The 15,621-nt window shown below is 35.4% G+C and overlaps 2 protein-coding genes and 1 pseudogene across 5 annotated transcripts; all 3 read right to left on the bottom strand.

Moving 5' to 3' along the window:
• Window positions 1–433: 433 nt before the first annotated feature.
• LOC125864240 (pentatricopeptide repeat-containing protein At2g32630-like) lies at window positions 434–11,747 on the bottom strand. The gene is made up of 7 exons (XM_049544151.1): window positions 11,670–11,747; window positions 11,322–11,498; window positions 11,058–11,177; window positions 7,831–9,603; window positions 3,656–3,714; window positions 1,088–1,125; window positions 434–1,007 (listed from the first exon to the last, which is right to left on the bottom strand). Exons 1-6 carry the CDS (start codon window positions 11,745–11,747, stop codon window positions 1,122–1,124), a joined length of 2,211 nt encoding a protein of 736 aa, XP_049400108.1. The 3' UTR covers window positions 434–1,007; window positions 1,088–1,121.
• On the bottom strand, window positions 1,485–9,874 carry LOC125864794 (pentatricopeptide repeat-containing protein At2g32630-like). Of its 4 annotated transcripts, none has more exons than XM_049544875.1 (3): window positions 9,752–9,874; window positions 1,941–3,594; window positions 1,485–1,835 (listed from the first exon to the last, which is right to left on the bottom strand). In XM_049544875.1, the coding sequence occupies exons 2-3, from the start codon at window positions 3,573–3,575 to the stop codon at window positions 1,641–1,643; spliced, it is 1,830 nt and encodes a 609-aa protein (XP_049400832.1). In that variant the 5' UTR covers window positions 3,576–3,594; window positions 9,752–9,874; the 3' UTR covers window positions 1,485–1,640. The 4 variants fall into 4 exon arrangements, with proteins under 4 accessions (XP_049400832.1, XP_049400833.1, XP_049400831.1 ...); XM_049544876.1 differs by having other exon boundaries at window positions 1,485–1,730; XM_049544874.1 differs by having other exon boundaries at window positions 1,486–1,757; window positions 1,863–3,594.
• Window positions 11,748–12,051: 304 nt separating the features above from the next.
• Window positions 12,052–14,689, bottom strand: LOC125864803 (pentatricopeptide repeat-containing protein At2g32630-like; annotated as a pseudogene).
• Between the last annotated feature and the right edge of the window lie 932 nt (window positions 14,690–15,621).

Genomic DNA, 15,621 nt, shown 5'->3' with positions numbered 1-15,621 from the left:
CGAAAAGTTTCACATTGAAGAGCTGGTATCCACGTTGAATCTCAACTAAATTCGAATTCACGTCGAAAAGTTCCACATTGAAGAGCCCTCCCAAGTTTCAAGGAAACTAGAAACACATTGAAGAGTTGGTATTCATATTCAATCTCAACTAAATTCGAATTCACGTCGAAAAGTTCCACATTGAAGAGCGCTCCCTAAGTTTCAAAAAAACTAGAACTCGAGACTCAGATAAAAAATGAAGGTGTATGTGATTAGTGATAACTCCTCTTCATTGACCCATTGATTCAAAAATGTCTTTTTTTATACAAGGCTTTCTCAGGGTGAAAAAAACAATTATCAAGTTTGGTTTTGTGTATTTTTAATTTTTATCATCTACTTTTCTTTCTATTTTGTTGATTTCAAAGCGAGAAAAAACAAATGTCATTATTTCACATCACATAATATTCCTAAATAAAAGCATAAGAATTTCCAAAACATACAGCAATGTGTAATACATTCCCAAACAAAATAGTGAGGCTGCACCCTAGTTATACATTCCCTTCATTTTACAAACCCTAGTTGATTTTGAACTTTGTTCCCTTAGGAACTGAACTTTTCAAGGTAAAGTAACCAAGCAACATATCATTAGAATGTGGCATAAATGCAGTATTGTCATGCTCTACTTCCTCTTCAGTTCTTTCAACATTGTCTTCACCTTGTCGATGTTTTCATAGCTCAGCATCTTCATCAACACTTCTGTTTCAACAATCTCTTACAACTCACCGTTCCACTCAACTGTAATTGAATCTTCTCTCTATACTCTATCTGAAAAAGTTAAGTGTATCAACAGACTCATACCAATTGTCTTCACAAATTCAGAAAAAGAGGAAAGTTGGTGACTTGAGTCTCTGCAAGGAAAATGAGGAATGCAGAAGGAGAACTTCACAGTACTCCACTGATGATCGAGCACATCCAGCTAAAATGGTCCTTATATGAGTGCCAGAAAATGTCTTTGAAGGTACTGTAGACTGCATCAGAGGACATAATATATTCAGAAATTAATACGTCACAGCTGTAACGTACTAGAAAGGTGTAAAAGAGAGCATACTTATCAAAGTCATAAACATTCATGGTCACTCAGTTTATCTGTAATACAAATTTTTGAGAGGAGATATAGATTTAGATTTGCTCAATGTACATCAATCAAACAATATGAAAAAAGATACAAATAGTATAGTTATCTGGTGCTTCAATATTTGACAGATGAAACAACAGAGTTCTAAACTCTGCAGACATGTAATAATTCCTTGGAGTGATGTATCAATAGATAGAGGGATCATCCTAGTGCAATGTAGCCAACATAATCTAAGTATATGCGCTATATCCTGATTAGTCAAGAACTTCAAAGAGATGGCCTGAACTTTGGACTTACTGGAGCAATTTAAACTGTCTAATAATCTCGATGAAAAGCTTCAAAGCAGCATCTACTTTTCCTGATATGCATTCCCGATGTAATATAAGAGGTGTATGTATAGACATTTGGGACATCATGACAATCCTTAAACCTTCTCTCATCGTACCTTTCTTACAATAACCATCTGCAGGGCATTGTAAGTACTTGTGTTACTTTAACTCCCTTAGTATCCATCTCAAACCTTCTTTCATCGTACCTTTCTTACAATAACCATCTTCAGGGCATTGTAAGTAATTGCGTTAGGCTTAACTCCCTTATTTTCCATCTCAAGAAGTACCTTTATTGCTTTAGCAATATTTCCCACCTTGCAACAACCATCTATCAGGGCAGTGTACGTTACAGTGTTAGGCTTCACTCCCTTAGTTTCCATCTCAATAAGTATCTTTATTGCTTTAGCAATATTTCCCACCTTGCAACAACCATCTATCAGCGCAGTGTACGTTACCGTGTTAGGCTTAACTCCCTTAGTTTCCATCTCAATAAGGACCTTTTCAGCTTTAGCAGGATTTCGCACCTTGCAATAACCATCTATCAGGGCAGTGTACGTTACTGTGTTAGGCTTAACTCCCTTAGTTCCAATCTCCCTAAATACAGTTTTTGCTTCAATGAAATTTCCCTGCTTGCAATAACCGTCTGTCAGGGCACAGGCACTGTTTGTTGTTGTGTTAGGCTTAACTCCCTCAGTTTCCATCACCCTAAGTATCCTTTTCGCGTCAACAATTTTTCCCAGCTTGCAATAACCATCTACCAGTGTAGTGTATGTTGCCGTGTTAGGCTTAATTCCCTTAGTTTCCATCTCAATAAGTGCCCTTTTTGCTTCCACAAAATTTCCTTGCTTGCAATAAATATCGATCAAAGTTGTATAACTAACTGTATCTGGAGCTACACCTCGATCCACCATTGAGAGCAACACCATTTTTGCTTCATCATACAATTCTAGCTTACGCAGGCCCGTAGCAATTATATTGTAAGCATTTGCATCAGGCTGATGTCCTTCACCCTCCATAATTGTCTGTAGCCTCAGTGCTTCATCCACATTACCCTGCTTACAGTAACCATCCATCATCGTATTAAATATGACCCGGTCTATGCTAATGCCCTTGCCTTGCATCTCATTTAGCAAAACTTCAGCTCCTTGCATTAGTCCAGCCTTGCAGAAGCCATTTATCAAAGCTCCATATGTGTGACCATCAGGAATGAGGCCTCTTTCCACCATTTCAACAAACGTTGAAAATGCCTTCATAACATTACCTAACTTACTGTAACCACTAATCATGGAGGTGCATAAATGAACATTTGGCTCTATACACTTCTCTTCTATTTCCTTAAACAACCTCTCAACCTCTACAAGATCGCCAAAAGTTGAATATCCTTTAATCAGAAGTGTATAACTAGTCAGATTGAGATCAAAACCATCCTTCTCCATTTTCCTCAAAATCTCCTTTACAGCCACAAAATCTTGTATCTTCATATATGCTTGTAACAGTATGTTATAAGTGTAATCACTTGGTTTCACCCTTTTACTAGCCATTTCATCCACAAGCTTTCTAGCCTCACAAACCTCCCCCATTTTACACAATCCATCAACTACCACCGTCATCGAATAAACTGTAATTTTCACATTAAACTCAACCATCTTATCGAAAAACTCGAACAACGAGTCATATTGCCTTTGCTTTTTCATAGCAAGCAAGTAAACCATACAAGCTCTATCATCAATTCTAAAGCGCCCTTTTTTCATATAATCAAAAACTTGTAGAGCTTCAGTAAACCTCATGTTATTAACATAAACACTAAATAACATATTAAACATCTTCCCTATAACCTTACACTTTACATGATTCTCACTCAACAAAGAAGCTATTTTTGAAACTGGTTTCCTCAAACCATCAGTAACAACAACAGCATTCAATATATTCTCGGCTTCAGCAAACTCCTTGGATTTTAACAAGTCCACAACCAAGGCTAAATGGGTTTCAAGATTGGGACTTTGCTTGAAATTGAAGAAATTTGAGCAAGAAGAAGGGGAAGGGGGAAAGAGGGAGATTAATTTGACAGTTTCTTTAATGGGTCTCTTGGGAAAACGTTGTTTTACCGGTTGGTAAAACTTTTGAGTCGACATGTGAAGAACAACTCAATACCTATAAACTTGAGCAGTGCAATTTGAAATTTTCATTTCTGAACTTTAGAAATAAAGGTTACCTCTTAACACAAGTGCAGATGCCATGTTTTCCGGCGAGCTTCGGCGAGTTCCCGGCGAGCTCAGCAAATTAATAAAACTACAGTGTGAAGCTTTTTAAGAGAAGTTGGAGAAGACGGCGTGAAGAACTTTGATTGAAGTACAAATGAGTCCTCATAAAATGTGTACAAATTGACCCTCTATACTTTTAAGAAGTTACGTTTAGTCCTCATATTTGACGTTTTGCTACTAATTTGGTGCAATTATTCCTCTCCAATTTCCATCAACTCCAATTTCAAATTTTACACCTCGTGGAACTTAAATTTGTCATTGAATTTTATTTAGACATTTAAATTATAATTTCTTCTAATTAAAAATTTGAACACATAATAAATGGATAAAGTATTCTTAATAAGCACTTTCTATTCTTAATTGAGTTGATTTCTCATATTGTTATTCAATTAATAGTTATTATCTCATAAAGTCACTTTTTTTTTGTTGAAAATAAATGGAATTAAAAAAAAAGTTGAGATAAGTATTAGTTAAATGACCGTGTGGAACAAACACTTCATATTTTGTAAAAGTTTATGTATGTGAGAGTTTATCACATAAATAAATTAATTTCATTAAATATATCACCTCTTTTTATCATACACATAAGCATCAATTGGAACATATACAAGGTGTGATAGCTTATTAAGGCTAATGTATGTAACTAAAGAAGGTGATATATTTTAAATAGTAAACTTATTTATAATAATGAACGCTTGAGAATACGCACAAAAACTTCTTAATTTTTATTTAATTAAAAGTGTCTAGTAAAAACACTTTATCTTTAATAGGAAGACATTTAATTGAATTTTACATGAAATATTTTTCTTTAACCATTATAGTATCTTAAAAATATTATCTCTTTCTAACATTGAAATCTTTGGAATTGTATTGGAGTGGTAAGTACTCTTTCATCCTTAACCAAGAGGTCTCGGGTTTGAGTCGCCTTTGTTAGGAAGCAATTTACCTCTAATGTGGGACTTCCCGGCGCAAATACGGATTTAGTTGACCATTCCAATGTTTCAAAATCCATTCAAGTTTAGGTGATACAATAAAAAAGGCCAAAACTAAAAATACAAGAAATACAATTCATTATATTTAATTATGTTACTAATCCATGATTTCCTCATACCACAGCTTGGCCTTACCTCACAATACAACACAAGGATAAAACACTTTACCCTTTGCAAAAGGAGGGTTAGGAGACTAATATCTACAAGTTAACCCCCGCAATAAGACACTAATCTATATTAAGCTAGCAAAAAGTTTGTCTCATCATATTTCAATCTAATTGATGGCATTTGACCTTTATCCAAATAGAAAGGCCCTTTTGCCCTTGCTGGAAGATGTTGAAAGGAGGCAAAAGAAGAATTTTTTTGACTGTTCATAGCCAGTTTTACCAGGTGATCTGCTACTTCGTTGGCCTCTCTAAAGTAGTGAGTTGCTTTAACATTAGCTTGTTTCATTCTTTGTTATATCTCCTCAATAATGAAGTTCAGTATGTAGTTGGATTACTGGTTGTTCACAATCATAGGAAATAGGTTCAAAGAGTCTGTCTCTTTGGTGAAATTCTTCAGATTTTTCAAAATGCAGAGGCTCTTAGTCCATAACTGGCAGCCTTAGCTTCTGCTTCTGTGATGCTGCTACCACTCGAAGGTGAGGAGAAAGCAAAGATGAGATTGCCTCTATCATCCCTCAAAACTCCCCTCATACCAGATTTTCCACTAGCTGGGCAGTAGCTTCCGTCAGTTTTCAATATAAGGACGCCATTTTCAGGGAACTTCCAGCATACAATAGAAAGGTTTGAGGCAGGTTTCAGCTTCACAAATTTTTCACAAAGAGTGATCCAAAGTTATGTCGAACCAACTTTTGGATAAGCTTTAGCAATTGTACTCTGAATGCTGCACCCACTGTGTTGGATCATCATATATCTGTTGAGATTCCTTAAGCCTCCATAATTACTACACTTGGACCTTTGTTTCTAAATCTCCAAGCAGATAAGGCCTGGTATAGTTTGAAGAACTAGCTTGTCGATGGAGTTATTTGATTTTTGATTCCACCAGTTGTAAGCTCTGATTGCCAGTGGCCCTCCAAAGTGCTTCCACACATATTGAGCTTCCTCTCCATGAAGAAAAACATGTTGCATTTGATTTTCATTTTAGGAAGAGAGCAGCAGTTGCATAGAGTATCCTTCAGAATACCAAATCTGCTAATGACTTCATCAAAGGAAAGTTTTCACCGCCAGAATTTCCAAACGAAAAATGAAATCTTAAAAGGAATGTTGGAGTTCCATACCTGATCAATATTGTAGTCTGTTGGAATATTTCCCATCTTCTGTGAGGTCCCAAAAGACCTTGTCTTGAGTGTCATACTTGTCAATTCCAATGGTCTTGATATGCTGAATTGTGCAATCTCATATGATGTTCTGCATCTTTGCATTGTCCCAAGTTCCATTGGTAATGAAATGTCTTACTAGAGTCTCGGTATTCTTCTCTGTTTCATGGTAATCATTGGCTAGAGGACCTTTGCTACTCCAGTTGTCCCGTCAAAAACTACAATTTCCAGAAGGGTAGTAATCAGAAAAGAAAATTGTGGAGATAGTATAAACCAAGTATTGGTGTTGTCAAAGACTCAGAAGCGAGGTGCAAAACAGTTCGAGTGCTTCACCCTCACTTAGTTGGCGCTTCAGTGCAGCCACAAAGGTACTAAAGCATACACCTTATCACCAATGGGCTTTATCCTAAAGAGACGACACTAAACAATGACTTACACGTAAATTTCTAAATTCTTTTATCCTTACTATAATTTTCATTTGTACCTACAATTATAATTTTTTTTTTGTACTTACAATTATTATTCGTAAATTACTTTCGTTTCATTTTACTTTATCCTTCATTTCCACATTTTCAACTAAAGTTCATGCTTCAACTGTCCTTTGCGTTTAAAGGCTTAAGTCCCACCAAAGCTTAAGTTTTTTCCCTCGATAACACTCTCAAATATATCCAAAATACTTACCATGCAGAATTTTCTCTTCTATATCCAACAAGCAATGGCTCTTAACCTTCATATTTTCAACTTGCAACTGATATCAAGTTACAACTTACAAGTATGGGGTCTACTACACCTATATACATGTGCTTTTGTATATTTTACTGTTGTAGAATGCTACTATTATGTCTAGAGTTTGTATTCTAATATGTACATGTGCATGTCAAAAGGATTAAAATTAAGAACCATATCTTGTGCTTGTTGAAAAGAGAAGATATTTTCAACATGCAAGTGATATCAAGTTACAACTTACAAGTATGGGGTCTACTACTATATACTGCACATGAAGACTTCTCTTTTCAACAAGCACAAGCTATGGTCCTTAATTTTAATCCTTTTGACATGCACATGTACATATTAGAATAAAACTCTAGACATAATAGAAGCATTCTACAACAATAAAATATACAAAAGCACATGTACAATAGCTAATGGTTTAACTCAGTGAATTCCAGTTTAATTAAAAAACAATCTGCTATACAGAGGCGTATCCAGGATTTCCGTAAGATGGGTGCACAATTACAAAAAAATGTATCTTAAATATAAATTTGATTGGTTTGACTTTTAGGTTTTTAATATGAACCATTAAATTTTAAAAATTATAGGTCCAAAACATATAATGCTACTAGTTTTAAATTTTAATATACATATTTGATTTAATTATATAAAAAATTTACAGTGTTAGTTTTTTTTAGGAATTTTCAATGTAACACACTTGAAAATTTTGAAAGATTAAAGGAAAAAAACAAAAGAATAATTAGTTGAAACGTCAAAAGTATAACCAATAACCACTTAGAGAGGTGTTAGTAAAAGACAAGACAGATATGAGATTTAAATTTCTATCCTCACTTAGAGAGGTGCACCCAATCATCGTCGTATAATTATATGATACTTTGAACGCGGGTTCACACATTTATATTTAAATATTTTATAAAAAATATAACACTACTATATATTATCTAGAGAGGGGAGCATGGGTTCACTTGAACCCACGGTACCCCCTCTAGATACGCCCCTGCTGCTATATATACTTCTGACTGGCTAAATCTAATCCAAATAAAGTTCACGATGTACAAGTCTATAGAGAAGAATTTCTCACACTAAGTGCAGAGTATGCAGCAGCATCGGGTATTACGCCTGCCTCTATCATCTGATTGTATAATCGGAGGGCTTCACCTGTTCTGCCTTCTTTTGATAAGCCAGAAATCACTGCTGTATAAGTCACAACATTCGGAACGAAACCCTTTGTAGGCATCTCATTGAAAAGCTTCAGAGCATCATCTACCTTTCCTGATTTGCATTCCCCATGTACAAGTGAGGTGTATGTATAGACGTTAGGTATCAAGTCCTTAGATTCCATGACAATTCTTAGCTTATGAGCTTCATTCATCATACCTTTCTGGCAATAACCATCTATCAGTGCAGTGTATGTATTGGTGTTAGGCTTAACTCCGTTACTCTCCATCTCAATAAGTATCCTTTTAGCTTTAACAAAATCTCCTTGCTTGGAATAACCATCTATCAACACAGTATATGTTGTCGTGTTAGGCTTAACTCCTTTAGTTTCCATCTCAATAAGTGCCCTTTTTGCTTCAATAAAATTTCCATGCTTGAAATAACCATCTATCAGGGTGTTGTACGTTCCCGTGCTAGGCTTAATTCCCTTAGTTTCCATCTCAATAAGTGCCCTTTTTGCTTCCACAAAATTTCCCTGCTTGCAATAAATATCGATCAAAGTTGTATAACTAATTGTATCTGGAGCTACACCTCGATCCACCATTGAGAGCAACAACATTTTTGCTTCATCATACAATTCTAGCTTACGCAGGCCCGTAGCAATTATATTGTAAGCATTTGCATCAGGCTGATGTCCTTCACCCTCCATAATTGTCTGTAGCCTCAGTGCTTTATCCACATTACCCTGCTTACAGTAACCATCCATCATCGTATTAAATATGACCCGGTCTATGCTAATGCCCTTGCCCTGCATCTCATTTAGCAAAACTTCTGCTCCTTGCATTAGTCCAGCCTTGCAGAAGCCATTTATCAAAGCTCCATATGTGTGACCATCAGGAATGAGGCCTCTCTCCACCATTTCAACAAACGTTGAAAATGCCTTCATAACATTACCTAACTTACTATAACCACTAATCATGGAGGTGCATAAATGAACATTTGGCTCTATACCCTTCTCTTCTATTTCCTTAAAAAACCTCTCAACCTCTACAAGATCGCCAAAAGTTGAATATCCTTTAATCAGAAGTGTATAACTAGTCAGATTGAGATCAAAACCATCCTTCTCCATTTTCCTCAAAATCTCCTTTACAGCCACAAAATCTTGTATCTTCATATATGCTTGTAACAATATGTTATAAGTGTAATCACTTGGTTTCACCCTTCTACTAGCCATTTCATCCATGAGCTTTCTAGCCTCACAAACCTTCCCCATTTTACACAATCCATCAACTACCACCGTCATAGAGTAAACTGTAATTTTCACATTAAACTCAACCATCTTATGGAAAAACTCGAACAACGAGTCATATTGCCTTTGCCTTTTCATAGCAAGCAAGTAAACCATACAAGCTCTATCATCAATTCTGAAGCGCCATTTTTTCATATAATCAAAAACTTGTAGAGCTTCACTAAACCTCATGATATTAACATAAACACTAAATAACATATTAAACATCTTCCCTATAACCTTACGCTTTACATGATTCTCACTCAACAAAGAAGCTATTTTTGAAACTGGTTTCCTCATACCATCAGTAACAACAACAGCATTCAATATATTCTCGGCTTCAGCAAACTCCTTGGATTTTAACAAGTCTACAACCACGGCTAAATGGGTTTCAAGATTGGGACTTTGCTTGAATTTGAAGAAATTTGAGCAAGAAGAAGGAGAAGGGGGAAAGAGGGAGATTAATTTGGCAATTTCTTTAATGGGTCTATTGGGAAAACGTTGTTTTGTCGGTTGGTAAAACTTTTGAGTCGACATGTGAAGAATAACTCAATACCTATAAACTTGAACAGTGCAATTTGAAATTTTCATTTCTGAACTTCAGAAATATAGGTTACCTCTATTAACGCAACTGGACATACCTTGTTTTACGTCGAGCTGGAAATACCCTGTTTTCCGGCAATCTTCGGCGAGTTTCCGGCGAGCTGGGCGAGTTAATAAATTTGTAATTTGAAGCTTTTAACAGAACTTGGAGAAGACGGCGGTGAAGAATTTTGATTGAATTACAAATGAGGTCTCATAAAAGGTATACAAATTGACCCTCTATACTTTTAAGAAGCTACATTTAGTCCTCATATTTGACATTTTGCTACTAATTTGGTCCAATTATTCCTCTCCGTCAACTCAATTTCAAATTTAGCACCTCGTGCAACTTAAATTTGTCATTATTTTATTTAGACATTTAAATTATAATTTATTCTAATTAAAAATTTGAACACATGATAAACGGATAAAATATTCTTAATAAGCACTTTTTATTCATAATAGAGTTGATTTCTCAGTTTGTTACTCAATTAATAGTTATTATCTCGTAAAGTCACTTTTTTCTTTGTTGAAGATAAATGAATTTTTTTAAAATAATAACTATTAATTAAATGACCCCGTGGAATAAACCCTTTTATATTTTGGAAAAGTGTGTGTATGTGTTCATAAGAGTCTATCACATAAATAAATTAATTACATTAAATGTATCTCCTCTTTTTATTATACACATAAGCATCAAATGGAACTTATACAAGGTGTTGTAGCTTCTTATAATGATCGAGAATACGCACAAAAACTTGTTAATTTTATTTAATTAAAAGTGTCTAGTAAAAACACTTTATCTTTAACATGAAGACGTTCATTGAATTTTACATTATATTATCTTGAAAATATTATCTCTTTCTTACATTGAAATCTTTGGAATATGCATATTTATCACAATATAAAATTAACATTTATCCAAATTGAAAGGCCCTTTTTCCCTTAGCTTGTTTCATTCTTTGTATCTCCTCAATAATGAAATTCAGCTTGTAGTTGGATTGCTGGTTGTTCACAATCATCGGAAATAGGATCAAAGAGTCTGTCTATTTGGTGAAGTACTTCAGATTTTTCAGAAAGCAGAGGCTTAAGTCCATAACTGGCAGCCTTAGCTTCTGCTTATGTGCTGCTGCAACAACTCGAAGGTGAGGAGAAAGCCAAGATGAGATTGCCTCTATCACCCCTCAAAACTCCCCTCATACCAGATTTTCCACTAGCTGGGCAGTAGCTTCCGTCAGTTTTCAATTTAAGGACGCCTTTTCAGGGAACTTCCAGCATACAATATAAAGATTTGAGACAGGTTTCAGATTCACAAGTTTTTCACAAAGAGTGATCCAAGGTAATGTTGAACCAACTTTTGGATAAGCTTTAGCAATTGTACTCTGAATGTTCCAGCCAACCTGTTGGATCATCATACATCAGTTGAAATTCATTTTGCCTCCATAATTACTACACTCCTTTGTTTCCGAATCTCCAAACAGATAAGGCCTGGTATAGTTTAAAGAACTAGCTTGTGGATGGAGTTATTTGATTTTTGATTCCACCAGTTGTAAATTCTGATTCCCAGTGGCCCTCCAAAGTGCTTCCACACATATTGAGTTGCCTCTCCATGAAGAGGAACATGTTGCATTGATTATCTTCTTAGGGAGAATGCAAAAGTTGCATAGAATATCCTTCAGAATATTAAATCTGCTTCTGAATTCGTCAAAGGAAAGTTTGCCCTGCCAGAATTTCCAAACGAAAAATGAGATCTTAAAAGGAATGTTGGAGTTCCAATGTTCCATACCTGAGCAATAGTGGTCTGTTGGTTTCCTTTGTCAGATAAACTCCAAGTTGAATTGTTGGAATATTTCCCAGGTCCCAAAAGACCTTGTCTTGAGTGTCATACTTGCCAATTCCAATGGTCTTGATATGCTGAATTGTGCTATCTCATAGGATGTTCTGCATCTTTGCATTGTCCCAAGTTCCATTGGTAATGAAATGTCTTACTACAGTCTCGGTACTCTTCTCTGTTTCATGGTAATCATTGGCTATAGGACCTTTGCAACTCCAGTTGTCCCGCCAAAAACTACAATTTCCAGAAGGGTAGTAATCAGAAAAGAAGATTGTGGAGATAGTATAAACGAAGTATTAGTGTTGTCAAAAACTCAGACGCGAGGTGCAAAACAGGTTGAGTGCTTCACCCTCACTTAGTTGACAGTTTAGTGCAGCCACAAAGGTACTAAAGCATACACCTCATCACCAATGGACTTTATCCTANGAGTGTCATACTAGCCAATTCCAATGGTCTTGATATGCTGAATTGTGCTATCTCATAGGATGTTCTGCATCTTTGCATTGTCCCAAGTTCCATTGGTAATGAAATATCTTATTAGAGTCTCGCTACTCTTCTCCGTTTCATGGTAATCATTGGCTAGAGGACCTTTGCAACTCCAGTTGTCCCGCCAAAAACTACAATTTCCAAAAGGGTAGTAATCAGAAAAGAAGATTGTGGAGATAGTATAAACGAAGTATTAGTGTTGTCAAAAACTCAGAAGCCAGGTGCAAAACAGGCTGAGTGCTTCACCCTCACTTAGTTGACAGTTTAGTGCAGCCACAAAGGTACAAAAGTATAGACCTTATCACCAATGGACTTTATCCTAAGGCTAAACAATAACTTAATTGTAAAACTCTAATTCTTTTATCCTTACTAAAATTTTCATTTGTACTCATAATTATTATTCTTAAATCACATTCAGCTTATTTTACTTTATCCTTCTTTGCACCCTTTCCACTAAAGTTCATGCTTTAATTGTCTTTTGCGTTTAAAGGCTTAAGTCCTACAAAAGCTTAAGCATTTTGTCTTCGATAACACTCCCGAGTATATCTGAAGTACTAACCATGCATAATTTTTTCTTCTATATGCAACAAGCAACGGCTCTTGACCTTCATATTTTCAACATGCAACTGATATCAAGTTACAACTTACAAGTATGGGGTCTACACCTATATACTGCACATGAAGACTTATCTTTTCAACAAGCACAAGATATGGTCCTTGCTTTTAAGTTTTAATCCTTTTGACATGCACATGTACATACTAGAATACAAACTCTAGACATGGCAGAAGATATTACAGCAAGAACATATACACAAGGACATGTACAATATCTAATGGTTCAACTTAGTGAATTCCAGTTTAATAAAAAACAATCTGCTATATATACTTCTGACTGGCTAAATCTCTAAATCTAATCCAAATGAAGTTCATGATGTACAAGTTTATAGAGAAGAATTTCTCACACTAAGTGCAGAGTATGCAGCAGCATCGGGTATTACGCCTGCCTCTATCATCTGATTGTATAATCGGAGGGCTTCACCTGATCTGCCTTCTTTTGATAAGCCAGAAATCACTGCTGTGTAAGTCACAACATTCGGAACTAAACCCTTTGTAGGCATCTCGTTGAAAAGCTTCAGAGCATCATCAATATTTCCTGATTTGCATTCCCCGTGGACAAGTGAGGTGTATGTATAGACGTTAGGTATCAAGTCCTTAGATTCCATGACAATTCTTAGCTTATAAACTTCATTCATCATACCTTTCTGGCAATAACCATCTATTAGCGCAGTGTATGTATTGGTGTTAGGCTTAACTCCATTACTTTCCATCTCAATAAGTGTCCTTTTAGCTTTAACAAAATCTCCTTGCTTACAATAACCATCTATCAACGCAGTATATGTTGTCGTGCTAGGCTTAACTCCTTTAGTTTCCATCTCAATAAGTGCCCTTTTTGCTTCAATAAAATTTCCGTTCTTGAAATAACCATCTATCAGGGCATTGTACGTTCCCGTGCTAGGCTTAATTCTCTTAGTTTCCATCTCACTAAGTATCCTTTTTGCTTCAAAAAATTCACCCTGCTTGCAGTAAATATCAATCAAAGACGTATAAGCCAATACATTTGGAGCTACACCTCGATCCACCATCGAGAGCAACAACCTCTTTGCCTCGTCATGCAAATCTAGCTTACGCAGGCCAGTAGCAATAATATTGTAAGCATTTGCATCAGGCTCATGTCCTTCATCCTCCATAATTCTCTGTAACCTCAACGCTTCATCCACATTACCCTGCTTACAATAACCATCCATCATCGTATTAAATATAGCTCGATTAATCCAAATTCCCTTGCTTTGCATCTCATTAACCAGAACTTCAGCTTCTTGCATTAGTCCAGCCTTGCATAACCCATTTATCAAAGCCCCATATGTGTGACCATCAGGAACAAGTCCTCTCTCAGTCATTTCATCGAACAGTTGATATGCCTTCCCAACATTACCTAACTTACAATAACCACTAATCATAGATGTGTATAAATGAACATCTGGCTTTACACCCTTCTCTTCAATTTCCATAAATAATCTCTTCATTTCTCCAAATTCTCCAAAAGTTGAATAACGTTTAATCAGAAGTGTATAACTTTTCGCGTCGAAATCCCATCCTTCCTTCTCCATTGTCCTCAAAATTACCTTCACAATAAAATAATCTGGTTTCTTTATATATGTTTTTAATAGTTTTTTATAAGTGCAATTATTTGGTTTCACAAATTTTTCATCCATGAACTTTCTTGCCTTATGAAACTCCCCCATTTTACACAATTCATCAATTACCACAGTCATCGAATAAACTGTAAATTTCACTTCAAACTTAACCATCTGCCGGAAAAAACTCGAACAAGGAAGCATATCGTTTTTGCCTTTTCATAGCAAATACACCATATGAGCTCCATTAATCATTTATTTCAATGGTTATCGGAGGAAATAAGTCACCGGGAAAAAGAAGCCAAATACATGTTTTCCGGCGACAGTGACTGATGTCCGACGGGGAGAAAAGTGTAATTTGGAGTTCCTCAGGACTTGGGGATACATGGGTGAAATGAATTTTTAGCCCTTGTATGGTTTTGAAAGAGTTAAAATTGGCCCCATATACTTTTAAAAGATTCAATTAAGTCCTCATATTTGACACTTATGTTGCAAAAGGAAGTCCTTTTAACTACTCTACTCACTTTTAGTCCATCATTTGTGTAATTATCCCATTTCATCAACTCAATTTTAATCTCATATATGCAGTTGAAAACTTCAAATAATATGGTAGTATTTATTTAGTCCTCTAATTCAGTTTCAATTTGTCTGTCCTACTTCCATTTTTAATTCATAGAAAACAATTTACCTTTTTTCTTAATCTTTTATTCCATTAGATGATTCTTTTTAGACATGGTAAGGACAAACAAGAAAGAGTATACATAATTCAATGGAATATTTACNTCAGTTTCAATTTGTCTATCCTACTTCCATTTTTAATTCATAGAAAACAATTTACCTTTTTCTTAATCTTTTATTCCATTAGATGATTCTTTTTAGACATGGTAAGGACAAACAAGAAAGAGTATACATAATTCAATGGAATATTTACTCATACAACAAGTGAAGTAACCTTCATTCTTGGAATCATTATATTGTTTGGCATCAATTTTGTAACAATCAAGTAAATTTCATAAAACTATTACAACAACAATAACATATTCAGTGTATGAAATATCACAAGTGAGATCTAAAGTTGATGTATACGCAAACATTATCTATATCTTGTAAAGACATAGAAACTGTTTCTGAAAGACCCTTGGCTTAATATATGTACACACCTCAAGAAAGAGAATGAATTAAGCCAAGAATTGAAAACCTATTTAACTTTTTGTTGTTCTCCATGAACTTGAAGTTGTTTGTGCAAACATCATTTAGTGGCTGATGCTGACGATGATCAGGAGGCTCTGCAAGAACTTGAACTTTGACAATAGATCCATCTTCGATATT

The sequence above is a fragment of the Solanum stenotomum genome, chromosome 5 (assembly GCF_019186545.1).
Source record: "Solanum stenotomum isolate F172 chromosome 5, ASM1918654v1, whole genome shotgun sequence".
Lineage (NCBI taxonomy): Eukaryota > Viridiplantae > Streptophyta > Magnoliopsida > Solanales > Solanaceae > Solanum > Solanum stenotomum.
Note: the sequence above shows the minus strand (reverse complement) of the source record. Positions and strands in the feature narration are given on the sequence as shown.

Excerpts from the sequence above, each read along its gene's own strand:
- LOC125864794 (XM_049544873.1), bottom strand. The coding sequence starts at position 3,575 with ATGTCGACTCAAAAGTTTTACCAACCGGTAAAACAACGTTTTCCCAAG.
- LOC125864240 (XM_049544151.1), bottom strand. The coding sequence starts at position 11,747 with ATGGAACTTGGGACAATGCAAAGATGCAGAACATCCTATGAGATAGCA. Across the intron at positions 11,499-11,669 it reads TATCAAGACCATTGGAATTG|GGCAAACTTTCCTTTGACGA; the intron begins GCAAGTATGACA and ends AAATTCTGGCAG. Across the intron at positions 3,715-7,830 it reads CTGCATACTCTGCACTTAGT|CTCGCCGGGAACTCGCCGAA; the intron begins GTGAGAAATTCT and ends TAATTTGCTGAG.